This window comes from Lepidochelys olivacea (genome assembly GCF_965140295.1).
Source record: "Lepidochelys olivacea isolate rLepOli2 genome assembly, chromosome: 1".
Lineage (NCBI taxonomy): Eukaryota > Metazoa > Chordata > Testudines > Cheloniidae > Lepidochelys > Lepidochelys olivacea.
This window is the reverse complement of record NC_140411.1, coordinates 117145419-117165675: the sequence shown is the minus strand read 5'-3', so window position 1 is coordinate 117165675 and position 20257 is coordinate 117145419. Positions and strand designations below refer to the sequence as shown.

Sequence of the window (20257 nt, the reverse complement as noted above, 5' to 3'; positions counted from 1 at the left end):
CAGGGCTAAGGTTTCCACAGCCTTTGAAAGACGCTAACTTATAAGTCTTTTTTTATGTTGCTATATGCACAATTATTCTTATAAATAAAAATCTACATGTTCGAGGAGCTAGGTTGTAACCATATATCCGGAGAATTTTAAGGGAAGTGGTGACATTAAGTTTCATATGCAATGTGTCTACATGGAACTCAAGCCAGCAGATAGATTATTCCATTCATTTGAGAACTTTCATTACTATGCATGTTAGGTGCACCCTAAACACAATAGAGTGTATAATATCAGAAATGTGCTGTTCTAAACGTACCTATATTTTCAAATATATCTTAATTGTATGTGTAGCACAGTGTTATATTACTAATTTATTACAGAATCAGAAATTATTTATTACCCTAAACAGTAAATAAGGTTCATACTGGAACCTTCACAATTAAATGTATGGATAAAAGATCTTTCTACCTATTGTGTATCTCCTTGTTACTGTAAGCCTTTAAAAGTAATATGTATATTTTCCTCTTTTCTCCAGATTGGTTGGTGTAATATCTCTTGTTCAGCTATCAACGGTTATATGAACTACAATATGGGTAAGCTTTAAAAACAGAGCAAATCACATTACCCAGGAATGCTACAAATCTGGAATCCAGTCAACTCCACCTTTTCATCTGACTGCTGTATTATAAAGAAAAACATTTTACATATAGCATACTGTATATGTAGCATGTCTTTGTTTAACATTTTAATTTGTAAATGCTAATTAGGCAGTTGCTCTCCACGATTATAGTATTACACACCTAAGCATTCTCGAATATAAGTAGATGAATACTAAATACAGTAAATAGCCACTTTGTATTTCCCAATACCTCAGCAATGTTCTTCATTTTGCAAATAAGTCTTTGCGGACAAAATAATTTTTAAAAAAAAAAACCTCTTTGTAGCTTTGTTTTAATTGTCCTGGTACTTAAGGCATAAACGTGGCGATCACATCCAAATAATATCTTTAACAGCCAGCATGGAAAGTAACTCTATCAAATTAACTTGTTGCTCGTTTTAAGTGATCGTGCTTTCTATTTGCTTTTATTCGCTTCGATGTATACAGACAGTAACTTATACAGGAATAAGACTGTAGGAGTTGACCTACTAGGATTGTTTTCTTGGACTATAAATGCAAGTTGCATCTGAGGTGGAAAAAAACAAAGCGCGAACTGCACAAAAATGCAATATTTTCAAATATGGGATATTAACCATCACTGGCCTCTCTAAATTCAAAATCCCATGGTCATATGTCCAAAAACTGTTTGGTAAACAATGGTAAATCCAAGATTATGTGGTGACGCTTGTGAATAAAATTGAACTCTAGATATGTACTCTAATAGTTTGGGAAATAGTCATTGCTTTCTTTGGCAAATGCGGCAAGGTTGGAAGTTTTAGTCATGTAAATATTTCAATGCATCTTCAGTCATGTTCAATACACGGCAAGGCTTACCTCAGTTGTAAAAGTGAAGGCATGTGAACAATTTGCACATGGAAAAAAGAGAAATGTCTTATTTTTTCATTGTTTCTCTTGCTGTTTACTTCTCTCTATTATGTTTTTGAACAGTGACTTAGCTTTCCACCAGATTTACTGGCAATACTATTTCCAGGATTTAATTGGTCTTTATATTGTAAAAACGAAGACTAAAACTTGCAGTCACACTGAAACTGACGAAGTTCTAGTTGGAGAGAACAACCTGTCTTTATGGCCTGGCAGAGTTTGTTATGGTTATGCATCAAACGTGCGCCTGCCCCACCAGCGCTCCCTGGCACTTCCACTTTTACAGGTGTTTAGCTCGTGCTAAAGGAATGTTAACTTGCTGGTGTGCATATAGATATACAGATAGACCTTCATAATAATAAACATATGTACTTATCAATACAATCACAGAAGCTGAATTGCTGACTTATGTGTCCGATGTAGCCACCTAGAAAAATAGCTAACAGGAATGGGCTCCTTGAGCAATATGTTAAGACTATGTACAACATGTTTGCAAAACGACAGAAAATCTGAGCAGACACCGAAGTTAAGATTGTTTTATGTCTGTAAATAGCTCGAACTTCTTGTGTACTTTTTGCATGTGTTTAGTGATACGGACTTCAGATGATCTAGATTGTTAACATAATGTTATTTTATAGCTACATTCGAGATAGTGAAGTACAGTAATTGAAAGAGCGTGAGTGGCTACTTTATTGGGAATATTGCAGATACTTCTGAAGGTTTAAAATGGCAATTAAATATTAAATTATGTAAAGACACCCGGGGTTCTCTTTGTTATATCTGCAGAGGTTTAAAAGCTTTATTTGGACAAAGTCTGTGTGATACCTTAAATGATGTTTTTATTTATTTAACTGATTTCACTTACTCGAAGGCCTTAGCTCACTTTAAGATAATGCACCAAATTGACAACTTTTAGGGTGGCTTTTTAACTATTAGTCAAACTGTAAAGTCCAATGTAGAATCTTGTGTTTCTATCTTAGCGGTGTGACAGCTCTATTTGGACTTAAGTATTTAGGACATGAATTTACTCTAGCCTCTTTATCCACCCCACGAGTTCACTATTTTGATGTCATCATTTATATAACTATATAAAATATCAGAGACACATATAGTTTGGAGGGGGCATTTGTTCCTCTGACAACTCTGGAGGGACAGAATTGTTGTGCAATGTAGTAGCGTTTTACTCACCAGGTTCTGAGCCGCATCAGTGCGCCCCCTGCTGACCATCAGTGCTCTCACTGAGCACTTCAAAAGTTTATTTTGTTCTGCAAACCGTATCATATAAAATTAACGACAACCAATAAAATTATCTTATATGTTTCAACTGTAAAAGTCCAAAACAAAATAAAGCTAGTTTTAGTGAAGCTAGAAAGCTCTGGTTTGGCTTCGTTCTCTTTGGCTGAACTAGGGTCCTTTTATCTAAAGCCCAGTGCACAAACATATAGCTTAATGTGACTAGTGTTCTTCCTTTTATTTCTTTCTCTATGGCAACCAATATGTTCTGCTCAGAAATGTTCCCCCATCAAGGAAACAAATGATCTTGAGGGAGCAGCTCTATACGGCATCTGTTCCAATGGAGAACACAGAGTTAACCCCAGTCAAAAGAAACGCTGAGCCCGTCATCAAGAAGTGGAAACTGAGCGATTCTTCTCCCCCAAAATTGAAACCTATACCTCCCTAGTTTTACAAGTCATTTTACTGATTTGAGTATCGATCGTTTCCAAAGAAGTAACTAATTCTAGGGAATTACAATGATCACGAGTTGTTGTGTATCCAAAAGAGCAAAAAGGTGCAAATAAAATAAAATTAAAATTACAATAAATGAAAGTAATGTAATGGATATTTAAGCCTCGGTAAAGTTTTCAGTAGCAGTAGCAGTATCTGGCCTACTAATTTCACCTTACATTATTTATCACATTATTTATCACACTGACCTAAACGCTATAAAAGAGTTTCAGATCACGAGACTATACCTCTCCATTAGATAGGAATTCAGGGAAATTGGATCTAGGGACAAGGAAAACCGTCAGAAATGAGAAACAAAGTGAAATCTGGTTTATAATGCTCAAGCCACAATCTCCTTTGAGAATAAAATGAAGGGGTGTCCTGGTTAGTTTTGATTGATTATACTCTTTCTGATGGACTTTCACTACAGAGCTCAAGATGTTGTGCTTAACCGTCTGTTCCCTAGTTACAATATTAACCCTATGTGTGCACCATCGCTCTCCTCCTCCTCCTTCTGCTCTTCATCTTTCTCCCCCAGCACCAGACTGGTTTATTTCACTCCCCAGCTCTCAGCAGGTGTCCACTTCTTTACTTTTTGCCTTGCCCCTCAGCACACTACTGCTGTTCAAAGCTGATTTTCCCCAGTCATCGGAAGAGATTCTCCTGAAGAAACATTTGAAAATAATAAATATTTATAATCCTTCACTCTTTAGAATCTATAATATTTTCTAGGGCTCCCCCCACCCCCAGTGCTACAATAATTAACAGTGCCCAGAAAAGTGAAGTAGTAACCAGAAGACTTTCCAGTACTACAGAATTGCTTTACAGCCTTGAGCTTTGGAATGAGCTTTTTATGTAATATTTCACTAGGGCGATTTTTTTTTGAAGGGGGGGTGAGCGAGAGGGGCTGGTGGTTTGTTTTTGTTTTTGTTTTGTTTTTTTTTCTTTTCATTAGGCTTGCTTCCTTCCAAAGAGTTGCCATGGGCTCCCTGTCTTTTCCTAAGCTTTTAAAAATAGATTCACAGGACTTTAAATAAAACAAAAACAGAGAAAAAAAATTAAAAACACTTACCGACCAGACTCCCAGGATTTAGAGGGCTTTTTAAAAATTTTGTATTTTTGTGGGTTTAATAAGGTGACAGGGGAAAAATCATGTTCTGAACTCCAGCGAAACGATCCATGCTAAGATTTTCCTTTGCACTGACTCCACTAAGCCCAGCTCTCCACTTGTCTATTATTTTCACCAAAATATATGAAAATTTATGCAAATGAAAATCAGCACTAACTGTTCTCCCCTTGTTATACTTTGGATTTTTTTTTTCCAGACAAAACAATCACACTCTGCAAGGGAGGGCGTGGGCGAGAGTTGGGGAACTAAGTTGTTGTTGGCTGTTGTTTTTTTGTTTTGTTTTTGTTGGTTTTTTTTAATAAAACACCAAGCTCCAGCACAAGCTTAGTTTTTGTTGTGCGTGTGTACAATATTTTTAGGATTTTTTAAAGAATGTAGATCTGTTTGCAGAGGCGCTATCACGTTTCATCAGGCCACCTGAGACGGCTTTTGAAAGCGTGTACTGTGAAATTCATAGCAGTAATTTAGACAAAATCCTCACTGTATATTAATGAAAGACGGCCCCATGGCACCGTTCCTATCCTCCCCATTCAGTGTAAACAAAACCACGAGACTCACTCGGTTTTTGAGCCTGATCCAAGCAAAATCGGCTGGAAAGGAAAACATGGGGTTCTGGCACTGACTATTCAAACGTCTGCACCTGGAGATCTCAGATTTATTCAATGAAATCTGTGTTAGATCTTTTATACACATAAAAATGAAACCTTTGGAGGACGCATGGGAACAAAAAAAATAGTTATGTTTAGGGTTTAGTTACCATTACTCTTCAGATCTGTATACTTCACATTAATGGTTTTTCTAAACCTACCTAAGATGGTATCTTTTACCATGCAAGCAAGGACCTGGAAAGGGTCCTAAATAAATTCTGCTAGTCTACAGTTAATCTTCAAATCACGCAAATGCTGCATACTTGCTGTTGGGGATGTAGTCTGTGCTGGAAGCTGAATTCAACTAGCTGAATTTGTGGGGAAATTATTAACTGAAAGAGGGGGGCGTTATGTTTCACATTTTAATGTAAACATAATGCATTTTTCTATCCGTAGGCGCGCGCACACACACTATATGTGTATATGCATTATACATGACGGATAGGTAGCCTGGATGGATTACACAACACAAACACAATCATTAGTAAAGATGTGTTCCTTGAATGTCCGAATTGTGTTATTTCATTGGAAATCCCCGAGGAGTGTTCAATTTGCCCTTGTTTTGGTTGCCACTTTCTCTTTTTTCTTGGTTCACTGAGGTTGCCTGTGTGCAGCGTTTCCGCTTGGTCGCATCTCTCTCTCTCTCTCTCTCTCTCTCTCTCTCTCTCTCTCTCCTTCTCCTTCCCCCGCCCCCCTTAACTCTTTCAGCTGGATTAGAAATAATAAAATGCTTCATACGACCAGATCGGTTTCCTGTGAAATACCAGCGTTCGCAGAATAATAAAAATTAGTGGAGGAAAACCCATATATATATATACTGATATACACATATCAGAAGGAAATGGGGACAGAGGATTGTTTGGTGGATCTGGAGCAGGATTCAATTTGGATTTTTTTTTTATGATAAGGATTCAGCTTTAACATGTTTTATAATAATGCACATGGTCAGAAGCTTGAGCTGTTCTGTGTGGTAAAGACATTTTATTGTGCATCCTCTCAAATATTGTTGATATTAAACAGTTCGGTGCAGCTATCCATATAAGTGTCCAAAGACATATGAGCTGCATTCTAGTTCCCATACATAGAGGGGAACTCAGAAACTAAAACAAAGAAGCGTGTGGCTGATTGCATGTAATTAAGGGAACAACTTGCCATGATAGCTTCAGTCTAAGATCTGGTAAGGGATCTTGACGGTGGAGACTGGCCAAAAACCTTAGTAAATCTTTAAAAGATATTAGCTCCCCCACTTTGCCTTTCTGACATATGCAGAGAGAGAGAAATAGAATACAAAACTTTGAAACAGAACAGGACGCTTCCTTCTGTAGGTGATGACTGTTTGATTTATGTAGACTGTAGCCTATATACAATGGCTGCTTACAGATGATGGGAAATATTCGCCCATGAGGAGACTCATGTGCATACAAGTAAAATAAATGCATTATTAGATAGTGTCTCTTCCCCTCATCTTTCTTTTCATTCCTTTCTCCCCCACCCCCCTACCCCATGCCCAGGGGGGTTTTATTCTCCCTCTCTCTCCCTCCCCCACATGCCCAAATTGCTCTGTGCTGGGAGAACTCAGATTTATCCGCTGGGCGTTAAGAGTTAAGATGTTGAGGGGAGAAGAAGAGGAGGGGCCGGGAAGGGAGCTGGAGGGGAGGGGGGGCAGATTTCCAGCTTCTACGCCACTTTGCCTAAATTAAAAAGCAACCAATCGGAACGGCCGGAAGGGGGGGCCTCGCGTCCGGAGCCAGTCATTCTGGCTCTGTCAATCACGCAGCGGGTCTCCAATCAGCGGGGGCCCTTGCGCTCGACTTCCTTGTACTTGGGAAAGTGTGGTGGTGGTGGTGCGCGCGCTCGGCGGAGGGTAAACATTCGGCAGTCCCCGCGCTGTGAGGGAGGGACTGGGAGAGAGCGAGCGAGAGCTGTCAGGGAGAGCGAGCCGGTGGGGACGAGCCGCGCTGCTCTCCTCCCAGCACCACCCGGGCACGCTCTGCAAGCCTGGCAGCAGCCAACTTCCCCCACTGGAGTTAGTGTACCAAGGAGCCCCTAGATGCACACACACATACGCACACCTCTCTACCCAGGCTCTTCTCCTCCCGCAGCCCGCTGCTGGAATTAACCACCAACCTTGCAAGGGAAGGAGAACCGTCTCTCCACCTCCCCCCTTTTTCTTTTCTTTTCTTTTCTTGTCTTTTTTTTTTTTAAACTGCCTAAAAAGGGGGCAGGGGGGAGGGAAGATGTCTCACCCAGCCTGTGCCTCCGGCGAGAAGGCTCCAAAGGGACTTGCGTTTCAAAGGGGACAGAGCGCTCCTGCGAGAGCCCAACTTTGAGACATGCAGCAGCAGCATCCCCAGCACCGCCGCCGCCAGCCTCAGCCCAGGAAGTTTTCCTAGGACACCGACCAAACTTGGCAAGAGAGGAGGAGGAGGAGGAGGAGGAGGAGGCGAGAGCCAGGAGCCGAGCGGGGAGAGAGCGAAAAGAGGGAGCCCGAGAGAGAAAACCCACCCGCGCGCACAAAGCCTTCGAGGAGGAAGGCAAAGAAAAAGTTTCGCTCCGGCAGGGGAAGGCTGCGCGGGCGAGATGTGCTCCTGAGGGAGTGACGGGGAGAAGGAGAAGGGGGCTCGCCGTTGTGTGTCCCCCCCGCCCCTCCCCTGTTTTTGAGCTTTGATTTTTTTTATTCTTCTTCTTATTATTTTGTCTTCCTGCAAAAAGAAGCCGCCGAGGCGTTAACAGGTGAACGGAGCTCACGGGAGATCGGGGCCAAACGCCAAGGAGGCTGGTGAGGAGGCGAGCCCCGGGTTCCTGCGGAGCAGCGCGAGTTCCCGGGAGAGGGTGTTGACAAAGGGAGCCGAAGAGCCCCCGGTTGTGCGGATTGGTGGCACGCCAGCAGGCAGGGGGGTGGGGGAGCGGAATGGCCACCGCGGCTTCTAACCCTTACCTACCCAGCAACAGCATCCTGTCCGCCGGCTCCATCGTGCACTCGGACTCGGGAGGCGGGGGCATGCAGCCGGGCAGCGTCGCCGTCACCTCGGTCTCCGGCGGCTACCGGGGCGACCCCTCCGTCAAAATGGTCCAAAGTGACTTCATGCAGGGAGCAATGGCTGCTAGCAACGGCGGCCATATGCTGAGCCATGCCCACCAGTGGGTGACAGCCCTGCCTCATGCGGCCGCCGCTGCCGCCGCCGCCGCCGCCGCCGCCGTGGAAGCCGGCTCGCCCTGGTCCACCAGCCCGGTGGGGATGAGCGGCAGCCCCCAGCAGCAGCAGCAGCAGCCCGATGTGAAAGGCAACTCCGGCCGAGACGACCTGCACGGCGGCACGGCGCTGCACCACAGGCCACCCCACCTGGGTCCCCCACACCAGGGCCACCCGGGCGCTTGGGGGGCCACCACCGCCGCCCACCTCCCGTCCATGGCCGGGGGACAGCAGCAGCAATCGCTCATCTATTCCCAGCCGGGGGGGTTCACGGTGAACGGGATGCTGAGCCCTCCCCCTGGCAGCCAGAGCTTAGTGCACCCGGGACTGGTGAGGGGAGACACGCCGGAGCTGGGGGATCACCCCAGCCACCACCATCACCACCACCACCAGCATCAGCACCACCAGCAGCACCACGGCGGGGTCAACAGCCACGACCCCCACTCGGATGAGGACACGCCGACCTCGGATGACCTGGAGCAGTTCGCCAAGCAGTTCAAGCAGCGGCGGATAAAGCTGGGCTTCACGCAGGCAGATGTGGGCTTGGCCCTGGGCACCCTGTACGGGAACGTCTTCTCCCAGACCACCATCTGCAGGTTTGAGGCTCTGCAGCTCAGCTTCAAGAACATGTGCAAGCTTAAGCCTTTGTTGAACAAGTGGCTGGAGGAAGCCGACTCCTCCACGGGCAGCCCCACTAGCATCGACAAGATCGCAGCCCAGGGCAGGAAGAGGAAGAAGCGGACCTCCATCGAGGTGAGTGTCAAGGGGGCCTTGGAGAGTCACTTTCTGAAATGCCCCAAGCCCTCCGCCCAGGAGATTACGAACCTAGCGGACAGTCTGCAGCTGGAAAAGGAGGTGGTCAGGGTTTGGTTTTGCAATCGGAGGCAGAAAGAGAAAAGGATGACCCCCCCGGGGATCCAGCAGCAGACCCCCGACGATGTCTACTCCCAGGTCGGCAACGTGAACTCCGACACGCCGCCCCCACACCATGGACTGCAAACAAGTGTGCAGTGAGAGTCACAACAGTAAGGGAAAGGAAGAGAGGCGAGAAAGGGAAAGGGGGAGGGGGGACCGACAACAACACCACACACACAAAAATCCAGATTTGTTTCGACTATCTATCTATATATAGAGTATATATATCTATGTATACATAGATATAGATATCTATATGAAACGTTTGAAAAGGTCGATCCGAGCGCTAACATTTATACTGTGGTTGGGAGGGGGTGGAGATGCATAATGCACCAAAACTGCAGATGTTTTTTTCTTTCTTTTCTTCTTTTTTTTTTGTAAACATTTCTAAATTATCCCCTATTCCAGCGATGAACAGCACCCATCCCTTCTCTCCCTTTACGCCCCCACCACCCAAAAATGCCCCCCCCCCAAAGGGCTCTCTTATATGAATCATGGAAACTTTTTTCTCTCACACACACTTTTCTTTTTTTATGGGAGCAATCCAAAAAAGGGAAGCAAAAGCAAAATCATCTGCCTGGTCGGAGGGTGCCTGCTGCATTCCGGGACCCTGTTTTTCTTGGCCAAACCACATCATTTTGGTGCAAGATATCCATTGGGGGGAGGGGGGATCCTGCAAAACGAAAAGGGTCACTTTCTCCGGGGAGGGGGGAGGGAAATATGCACACTGCACTAAACACAAGCAGACTGTATAAGGAAGCAAATATATATAAACAAAAATATGGGAATAAATACCCGCATACCGAAAGCTGAGGGGGGAGGGAGAGGGACAAACACCGTGAGAAAAAAAAGAGGAGAGATTGTTGGTCCCTAAAGTTCGAGCTCTATAAAAGGACTATTCATGAATTAAGGGAAACAGCCAGAGAAAGGGAAATAATTTAGGGCTGTCAAAGTCGTGCTCCTGACGGCTGCCAATCACCGTGGAAGATTCCTTTAAAAATCCACTGCTAATATTTTTTTTATTAATATTTTTATTTTTATTTCGGGACTGATTCAGAGAAAGGGATTTAGAAGTACTGAGCATCTGCAGCTGCACTTATCTGAACTTCTCCTCTCCTAAATCCGTTGCCAACTTTGATTGAATGGGTGCTGTGGATGTGATTATATAATACTGCCATTTCCAAGCAGTGTTTTTGGTAGGTTTTAATAAACAGACTTTTCAAAAAGACGGCAATATAGAATTGTTAGATCCGTTGTTGATCTAAAAATATTTGCTTTATATTTTCATTAAATGACTTCTTTTAATATTTTATTCAGAATACCTATGAACTGCTGCAAAACGGTAATTTATTTTTCCCCAGATCTTGTATTACGTGTTTTTTTCAGACGAGCACAAATCAAAATGAAATGAAAATATGGACAGTTGTTAGGTAATAAGGGTATCTTTTGATGTGATAATTTGATTGTAATTTAATTTGAGTAGTGATTCCGTAAGAGCTGATTGAGAAAATAAATTTGTTAGAATGAAATAGTCTGTGTCTATTGCATAAACACTGTGTCGAAAAAGTTCTCTTAAGGAAATATTGCAAATATTTAAGTGATAGAACGAAGGATAACCTGCTTTCTGTATCTGGTATCTACTTCAGGTATCTGGAAATGCAGAGTTCCAGTATTCATGCTGTTAGCATTTTAGTACAGTACTCGTTTCTTATAAATCCGTATACAGAGTAAATTTCCATAGAGTTTTTCATAAATAGTCCTGTGTAAGGGCATAGTAAGGCAAGGTTAGAGAATAAAAGGCCACGTTCTTTAAAATAATTGTTTTATTTTAAGATTAAACTTCAGTGCAGTAGATGTGTAAGTGTATGGACTGATAATTAATGGCAAATACTGAAAGCAGTTATGTTTTTTAAAGTTTAGTCTCTTTTCTCTCTTTTCAAACTAAGAAACGAAGGCTAGAGGCTTTTTAAGTATAAATTATTTGACACATTTTATGTCTGTATAATATTTGTATTTAATTTATCGTTATAATTTAAAGAAAGGTACTTTTTTCCAAAAAAAATATAGAGATGATACTTTCAAAATCCTACCTACGGTCCTCATAGTTTACCATTTTGTTGTTGTTGTTTGTTTGTTTTAGGCTTTTTTGTACGAGGTGTGCAGTGGTGTAGTACAGTTTTTCCTTCACTCGACTTTAGTGTTGCCATTCCTTCTTTACAACAAATGTGTGTATAAGTAACGTTAAAGATGCCAATAGATGCACTAGGTAGGCTGTCATATTTATCTGCTCTATTTATTGCAATATACACACAAGTGAATGAATATTTCAGCTCTTCATTTTGAATTGGTAATGTTGTCGAAACTACAGATCTAAATTTAATGCCTCTATGTACCCCCTGAAAACGTATTATAGAGAAATATTTTATTTTTTTATTAATGTAAGCTTTCAATAATCTCTGGTTTCACCCGTTCCCCCATTTTCTTCCTCCCTCCTTTCTTTCTCGCTATGTGATATTGATGCTGGGGTTAAAACCCCAGAAAACTGCTGTAGAAACAACACACATTTATTCCTTTTTGACAGGCCTTGTGTCACTTTCATAAATCAAATCCAACCATATAGCCGTGTACTGGGATGCATTATTTTAACACCAGATCTTAGTAAATATCACGCTCGTTTTGATTTGTGAAATCCGAAAAGGCCATATTAGAAAAAGGAAAAGTGAAAGGGGATACAAGACCATTTCATTTATTCTCTTTGTTTAATTTAAGAGCTTCCCAGTAATTTTATAACTGGGGGAGGGAGGAGGAGGAGGAGGAGGGGGCGAGAGAGGGAAGGAAGGAAAGGAGGAATCATGAATTTTGCTACATGCAAGGGAAATCTCAGAAAGGACTTCCAGTTTGGAAGCAGTGGGTTTGTTTTTATGTGGTGGATACTATTAACACGTGAGGTGGAACCCTATTTTTCACACGTGAAGGGTGGTGGCTTATTAGACATGGAGAAGGTCTATTTAAATTTCTTAGTGGTATTTGGTTACTGGATTTGGATGACAACAAAGAGCTACATTAGGCTTCACACTGGTTTCTATTAAAAGACAACCTTTGCGGATTTCTGCATAAGAAGGGCTGATTTTTACACTAGAGGAATAACATTTGGTAGTAGGAACGTGCAAAATCTGTTCATTCTGTGCTCAAAAATTGAGGCCATGTTTTCCTCCCACCCTCCCCAATAAGAAATCGAATCATTTGAATGTATTTAGGAACTTCAGGGTTGTGAGTCTAAGGGATAATAAGAGGTAGATAATAAGTAAGAGGTTTTGTGTTAAGGGTTGTACTGTTACACATGTAAATAATGAAAATATTGTTATATATCGCCAGATCTCTTAATGAATTTAGTAATTGTATTCATTTATAATATCAGTGTTCTGTGTTTGGTAACTGAGTCTTCATCATTTTTCCTTATTATTTTTCTACCTAAAGGAAAGCCAAATGTTTTACAAAGTTGTGTTTGATCAGTCTGGGTAATCCCGAGATGTGATTATTTTTAGTTTACATTTTCATATTCTGCAGTCTTCTACTACGCCCTAGTTTTCTCCTTGACATCCCATCTTTTCCCCGGCTAGTCTGTATACTATGAATCATTTTCAGGTGTATTTAAAATAGTCACCTCACTGCTGTTGATCCACATATTTTCGGAACATAACAAAGAGCTATCCCTTGGTTTAAAAATACAACGGTTCATTTCTGAAATTATCTTTAAAGATTCCTTATGCTTTAATGTAGTGACTGGTGTTTGCACATTACAATGCTCATAATTTGTTTTGTATGAATGGTTTTAAATGGAACGTTTAGAGAATAATTGGTTCTAATATGAAATGCAGTATATACTATTGATAATTTTATCAATAAGTGTAATATTTTAAATAATTTTAACAATTAAATTTGTTTTTTTAAAATTATATATTTGTAAAATATTTATCCTGTTGAAAACAACAATATATTGTTGTATTTATTCGTTTATTTTTGTAATAAATTATCAACATCTTCAAGCTAAAGAAAAAATGACACTTCTATATATTTATATAGATATACCTTTTAAGATACAGATATATTTGTTCCAATTTGAATGTAAATAGAAGAAAATACATCTATAACTGGCAGCTTTCAGGACAAAATTGTAGAGATGATCTTCTTGCCACAGGTAGTTTGGTTTGCCTAAGTTCCAGGGTAATTAATCAAACTCTAAAAGAGATGCAACAAGTATAGGCCCTTGATGCAGGCTTGGAATTATGTAGGATATAGACTGATTTTTATAAACCCAGGAAAATAGATACCCCAAGGAAATTGGTCTTCTTTAGTATGATGGATGAATAAAATGAACCGACAGGATACAGAGGTAACACATCTAGATATTTGCAGTTGTAGTCTGAAATATTTGAATGAGTAAGGTCTTCAGTAGAAGGGGGGAACCTTGATATCAATGACACAGCAGTAGGAAGCTTTTCAGCTGACAGTCTTTTTGCTAACTAAAAAGCTATCATACAGTGAAGAATTACAGAAACCCACCCCTCCCCCCATCTTCTTTAATGCCAAAGTAACACTAAGGGACTATATTTGGAGTGGCAGGGTGGGTCCTGCTGGGGGAGAAAGAAAAGGCCAAACAAGACTCTTACTCCTTATTCAGGGGGCAAAACTCTCATTGAAGTCAATGAGAACTTTGCCTAAGTGAAGCCTGCAGCCTTTGGCCCAAAGACAGGGTGCAGATAGTGGCATTGAGTGTAGCCTTGGCGGAAACTTGGCCATTTCAGCCCCTTAGAGCTGTTGTTAACCTGCGGCTGAAGGTCACTCACGTGACGTCATGCCCACTAGTTCTGCACCAGGGGCTTGACCTTGACTTTAATAAGGAAATAAGGGTGCTGCATTCTTTAATCTTTAACCTAGCCTGTCACGTTGGGAAAGGAAAATTCATAGGAGGGATATGCTGTTTAATCGGAAACTTTGATTCTCTTAGATCAGAGTAGGTCATATTCAATAGATTATTATATTTATTAGCACATATGGTATCTTCTAAACTCTCCAAGTCATTATTTCCAGCATTTCAGCTGTATAATATTGGGGTTTTCTTGTGGGGCTGCTGCAATTAGAGCTCTAGATCCGGTTTATCAGCAGAACTAAAGATCTTCTGTACTTTCCCTAGATGATTTTGCTGCCAGAGTATATGAAATTTTCTGAGTGAGAGATAAAGGAGGATAGTGGGGGGCAGGGGAAAGTGGAGAGAGTAACCTTACACAATCTCTCACCAGTTTGACTAATGTGTGACTAGTTTCAGGTGGATCATGCAAAGGATGGAACAGGCCTTCACATGCAGTAAACGGAGAGGTGGAAGCTGGGCAGTGGAGGTAGGGGTGAGGAGGGGGATGCAGCCCCTGTGTATATGGGTGCGCCAGCTGTATACTGTGTAAGAGTTGTGTTTTAGAACAGGCTGAGCTGCCTCAGGTTGTGGACAACGAGGTCTGCAGGGAGGTCCTGCTCTGATCCCTGCTGCTGGCCAGTGCTGCTCTTCAGTGGCAGCTGCTGCAGATCCCACAGGTTGTTTTCCTCGTGGCGACCATTCAGCAAAACACACGATCCTTTCTCAAAGATTTAAATTTCGCGGATGAATTACCATACACCAGTTGCTTAGCAACTAAATTCAAGCCGGGCGAAGAATATGCAAGCTTTTTGTATTCTCATTAATAAAAATGCCACTCTGACACAGCAACCTGACTTTGGATCACTGCAACTTCTGTAAAAGCCATAGGAGAATACAACCCGGCTCCTCCATTTAATTACCGATCAGAGTGGCTTGAAATGTGATGTTTTGTTAATCTATCTTCCTAAAAGCGATGTAAAAAATAAGGGCTTTTGAAGAGCAGTGGAAAACTACTTTTTTTAATGACGCTGTCTCTTGGTGTTACTGATAGCTATAAACTGAAACCTTTTTGAGGCACATATTCAAGTATCTTTTCCCTCCATTTTTAGTTCCCTGAAATCAGAAAACATTAAGACATTTGCAACCACAGAAATTAAAGTGAAATTGAGGCAGAATGATGGAGAAGCAAACATCTCTCCAGAGATGGGAAAACTTCAGTAGGTAGCGGCAGTTAAACTAAACTAAACTAAATAAATATATGAAACTCTTGGGTTTTCTTTGTCTTTTGAAGTTGTTCTGTTTAGTATAAGTGAGCGTGTTCTTACTAAAGGGAAAAAACGGTGGTTATAAGTCTTAATGACACTTTGCTGAATGTTTGCCTCAAAAACTCCATTTCCACTCCTGTTAAAATTTACTTTTTTGTTGTTGTTACAACTATGACTGGATACAAGATGTGTGTGTGTGTTTCTTTAGCATTACCAAAAAGTTTCCTGCCAGCACTCAGTCTTACCGGCAAGGCAGAACTATACTACAGCATCTGAAGTTAGAGTGGCCCCTCTCTCAAGGGCAGGGCGGTACAGGTAGTTAGCATACAAAGACATTGGTAATAGTTTGGACTTTCTCTTTTTTTGTTTGCTATTTTGTATACTGCATTTAGGCTCTTTGCGGAGAAGGATGGATGTTCCGGGAGGAGGGTTTGTGGTTTGTTTTGTTTTTGCTTTGTTTTGTTTTATTCAGAAAATTGTTAAAAAAAAACTTTTTGCAATGAAAGTGCTACAATTAAAAATTAAGAGTAAAACAAGCAACTTAAAAAATGCTTAGTGCTAGGACAGTATTTTTCAGAGGGGATGTGTATAAAGGAAAAAATTCTGTCCGAATTCCCCAATCCCTCTTCACTGAAGAACCAGATTTTTGGGTTTTAATTATCATTATTATAGCGGGTGCTTGTAAGGGGAGGTCCCTTTAGTCAAAAAACACTTTCACTATGTATTTGAGTGAAGAGATCTCTGTCCTTCACTAAGGTTTAGTTTCCACTCACCTTAAAACAAACAAGCAAGCAAACAAAAAAACATTCAACAAATTTCTAGGTAGGAAAAGCAGTGAGATGAGAATCTGATTTATATGTGAAGACTGTAGTCCTAATGAAACCCACAACCACCCAAGATCTTTGTCCACTGCTTTGCTTCTTTCTTCAGCCATAATAGGATGAACATCCGTTTAAATAATCAAATTTTCTTCCAGTTTACACCTACTGCTAAAAAAAAAATAATTGTGATGAAAAGCCAGCATTTAAAAGCAGTCCTTGCACAGCAATTGAAATTTGTGCCAGAATATATTTTCTAACAGTGTATTGAAAACTGTAATTCCAAAACAGGTTTATTGGATAGGGGGGTGTGGGAGTGTTTTGTTTTTTGTTTTTACCAAAAGGAAAAGTTTAACGACTTTTCCGAATAGGTCTATAATATGTTTCAATGAGAGGAAAATATAACACCACATCAATTCTTATATTTAAATACAAAATCAATAGCTTTTACAAGACAATCTCACTGACAAGACAATAGACCAGAGTAGACATGTTTATTTTATAGGTAGGTGATTTAAATCCATTTCATTCTAGTATTGAATACCAACATAAAATATTAGGCATGGAAATAATTTTCATAACAGTATTGTTAAATGCATTCAAATTCTTTAGTAGCATATTCTGTCCATTTCAGGTGTCCACATACAGTATTCTGAGGTTTATTGAAATGCACATACTATATAGAAAGAGTTTTATTTACAGATATCATGGTTTGGGATCACACTACCACACCATGTTTGCAAATGTCCAGTCATCGTTCATGTGCAGAATTAATTCTCCCTTCTCTTTTAAAAGAATACTTTAAAAATAGCTGGATTATAAAGGAAAACAAATGGAGATTGTTACTCTGATTTGACCATTTCTTAAGAACAACGTCAGGCTATCAAGATATGTGTTTGAGACGACATAGACCAATACTGTTTCTTTATAAGGTGCATGTTTAGTGTTAGAAAGCTAAACGATTGTTGATTGTGACTTGTGTCTGGGGCCTTCCTTTCAAATTGAAATGAATTGATTTAAAAAAGCGGGAACTGGGATATGGGGAACCGCATGGCTGCTATATTTATGTGCACGAAACCGAAATTTAAACAACTTGAGGCAGTTTTGGATGTATAAACGTTTTATATATAGTAACCTTTTTGTTATTAGTTTTGGACATGCTTGGTGGTGCTTTCCTGCCAGCGCTCCATAGAACTCACTATACAGCATTCAGTGTGCAGCACCACAGTAGAGAGTAAACTGTTTGCTCAACAATTCCAAGCTTCATTTCCAACTAGAGTATTAATGTATACTTTAACTTAGTCGCATCAATCCGGGTAGCTTTCTGTAGACCACTTATTTAGAGAGCTGAGGTACAAACCTGAAGTGCGTGTTTTTTGTGTGTGAATTATATAGATAAAAGCCAAGAGCAAGGGGACAGGAGACATATTAAATTCTATTTTGTGGGGCTTTTTTCAAGTTCCAGACAAGAAGAATGTTTATAAAGTACAAAAGAAATGAGAACTGCTGAGCATTTATCATTACTACATCCCTAAACCGTCAGAGAATGGTTCCAGAAAAGCAGAGCTGAAACTACTCTTTCTAAAAAGGGGGAGGGTGGGGAGGGGGAAAAAAGGGTTTGGTAAAGAATTGTGCTGGAATAACATACATTTGTTTCGTCCTCTAGGACTCTCATTCAAAAGAGAGGCCCATCTAACCGACTGGGATATTGCTCAAAGAAATCTAATAGATATTCGTTTCAGAGTCCACACTAAAAGCCATAGATGAATTGTAAGGTGTCAGACTCTTCATTTGCTTCTCTCTCTCTTGCACACACACACGCACCCACACAAACATGCACACGTCCACCGCAGTTTATTTACAAAAGATTAAAATATGCACACAGAAATCCTGCCGGCCTATGATATATATCAATCACATATGTGTAAAAAAAATGTCTTAACTCCATATGCTAAAAGCTCCTATCAGTGACATTAAATTAAGCATGTAGCTCTATGAAATGTTGAAGATCAAATACTATCGACACCTCTAAAGAAGAAAATAAACATTCAGTTTCCTGATGTGCTCACCAATTTACATCATAGTGATTAAAACAGGTTAGTTAGTTAGTTAGTTAGTTTAAAAACCAAAACATAGATTTTTTTTTTTAGCCAGGACTGTCTCCTTTTGGCTATAATAGAGTGTACTTGAAAATAGTGCCTTTTTTCCTTTTTTATTTGAAACTAAAAGTAGGGGATTAGAGTGTATCTAATCATTATTAATAGCTGAAATGAACTTTTTAATACTGCTAGTGATACCTATGTTTCTTTGAGTGTTAGGCGAAAGGAGTTATGCCATTCTACGTAGAACACAGGGCACATATTTACCTGAAGAACAAGCTGGTTGACTTTATTCTTTTTAATTGCCAAATAAATCTAAGTAACTCAGTATGCCAACCTCTGTAGAGCAGAATTCCCTTATTAGCACAAGAATAAACAAAAAGAGAGGGACCATTACCTTGCCATTAGATGCCCGCTTTGTTCCTGAGCCTTGAACGGCACCTTGGAGCCCATATTGGAAAAGAACGCCCTAGGGGAATGACCAATCCACTCCAAACTGTTGTCACAAGTCCCCTAAAAACCGCACGGTAACTATGCGCTGAGTGATTTTGACATCTACTAGATTTTTGCGCGCGTATTTTTATCCCTTCTCTCATAACTACTGAACGTTTTAGAGGAGAGGTTTCCCCCTTTCGCGTTCAATAGCTGAGCCTGCCCCTAAGCTCTTCCCATCAGCCTGAGCCATCCTGGGGCTCCTATTGCACAGCTCCAAGGAAAGGAACCTTGTGCGCGGGGCGTGCGTTTGAGTCCCTAGAAGGCTCGTGGGTCGGCGGCTACCACACTGACGTGCAGCGACGCCGGTGGCTTGTGGAGGGGGCATGGCGTTATGGCTTGAATAGAAGCGACTGCCCGTGGACAGCGGGAGTTTAAAGACCCTGCGAATGAAACACTGTGCACTTGCAGCTGGACCGTAATCAGGGGGAGCAGAAAGCTTTCTCTGGAGGTGTTGATAAGGACTGGCTTATCTGGGGCATCAGCCTGGATTTCAATCACGTGGCCTGGAGGGGGGTCTCTTCCTGCTCGCCTTTGCTGACAGCTGCTTTTCCAGCTAACCTGCCCCAGCCATGGACTTGCTCACCCCTGTTCAGGCAGGGAGCCAAGGGCCCCACTTCCTGAGTCTCTGTCAACCTTGCCCAGGAGCAGGATTTGGCGACTCTGTCTTCCGGGCAGCCACGTGAAGGCTGGGCCACAGGCCGCGGCCTCTGAAAAGGGCAGAGTGAGACGGGGGGGGGGAGGGCTCTCGTCGTGCAGGGCTGTCCTGGGAGAGCCGGTGTCACGGCGGAGGGCGCAGCGGTGGGCAGGGCACCTGGAACGGGGTCTGGTGGCTGTTTCAACCGGGGTGATTGGGGTGTTCGCTCTTGCTCACGAGCCAACTCTTCTTGGGACCTCTCTTCCCGCCACCCTCCTTTCTGCAAGGTCCCGAAAAAGACAGCGAGAGAGGGCAGGGGGGCGCAGGGGGCATAGCAGCGACTGAGCACTCCCTCCCCAAAGCCCCAGGCCGGGCGCATCGCCGCGCACACATCCTCCTCCCCCCACCCCACCCCAGCCTGGATGCTGCGGAGTTGCGGGGGGTGGGGGTGCAGGAGGGAGGTTAAAACTTGCCTCAGTGCCACCAGCGTTCACCATGCGGTACCTAGTACCCGCAGATAAGTCACTCGCGGTTATCCGCCCACCCCCAGCCAGAGCATCCTACGTGGAGTTCATGTTTCTGTCAAAGTCTCCCTCGCAGGGTTCCCCACCGCCTCCCTCTCTCCCTGCTTCCTCCCATTATCCAGCTGGGTAGGCAAGGGCGTCTCGCTGCCAGCGCTCAAGTTTTCAAGTCGCGCATTTGACCCGTTCTGCTCAAAGGGAGAGTTACTCTGTAAAACAAAGCAAAACCACAGCACATCTGCAGTTGGCTCGGCTGGACACCAAGCCCGCTGTCCCACAGCTCTTACTCCAGGGCCAGCTTTTGTTTACGTTTGTTCTCAGCTTTGCTGAAGTTCAAGACAGAAGAATCCCCGCCTTTCTGGTCCCCCCGACCCTGGCC

At 42.0% G+C, this 20257-nt stretch overlaps 2 protein-coding genes across 3 annotated transcripts in view; both read left to right on the top strand.

The window, feature by feature from the left end:
• The window catches only part of LOC311530114 (uncharacterized protein), a 289301-nt gene extending 286966 nt beyond the window's left edge, over positions 1–2335 (top strand). The window contains exons 11-12 of one of the 2 annotated variants that reach the window (XM_084646494.1): positions 524–581; positions 1595–2334. In XM_084646494.1, the coding sequence (XP_084502620.1) occupies positions 524–581; positions 1595–1602 (66 nt within the window). In that variant the 3' untranslated portion in view covers positions 1603–2334. Of the gene's footprint in view, positions 1–523 lie in introns of both variants that reach the window. The other variant, XR_014713932.1, reaches the window with a different exon arrangement.
• Positions 2336–6899: 4564 nt separating this feature from the next.
• POU3F3 (POU class 3 homeobox 3) lies at positions 6900–11076 on the top strand. The gene has a single exon (XM_084646483.1). It carries the CDS (start codon positions 7941–7943, stop codon positions 9234–9236), a length of 1296 nt encoding a protein of 431 aa, XP_084502609.1. The 5' UTR covers positions 6900–7940; the 3' UTR covers positions 9237–11076.
• Positions 11077–20257: the final 9181 nt, after the last annotated feature.

Coding starts and splice junctions, on each gene's coding strand:
- POU3F3 (XM_084646483.1), top strand. CDS start 7,941: ATGGCCACCGCGGCTTCTAACCCTTACCTACCCAGCAACAGCATCCTG.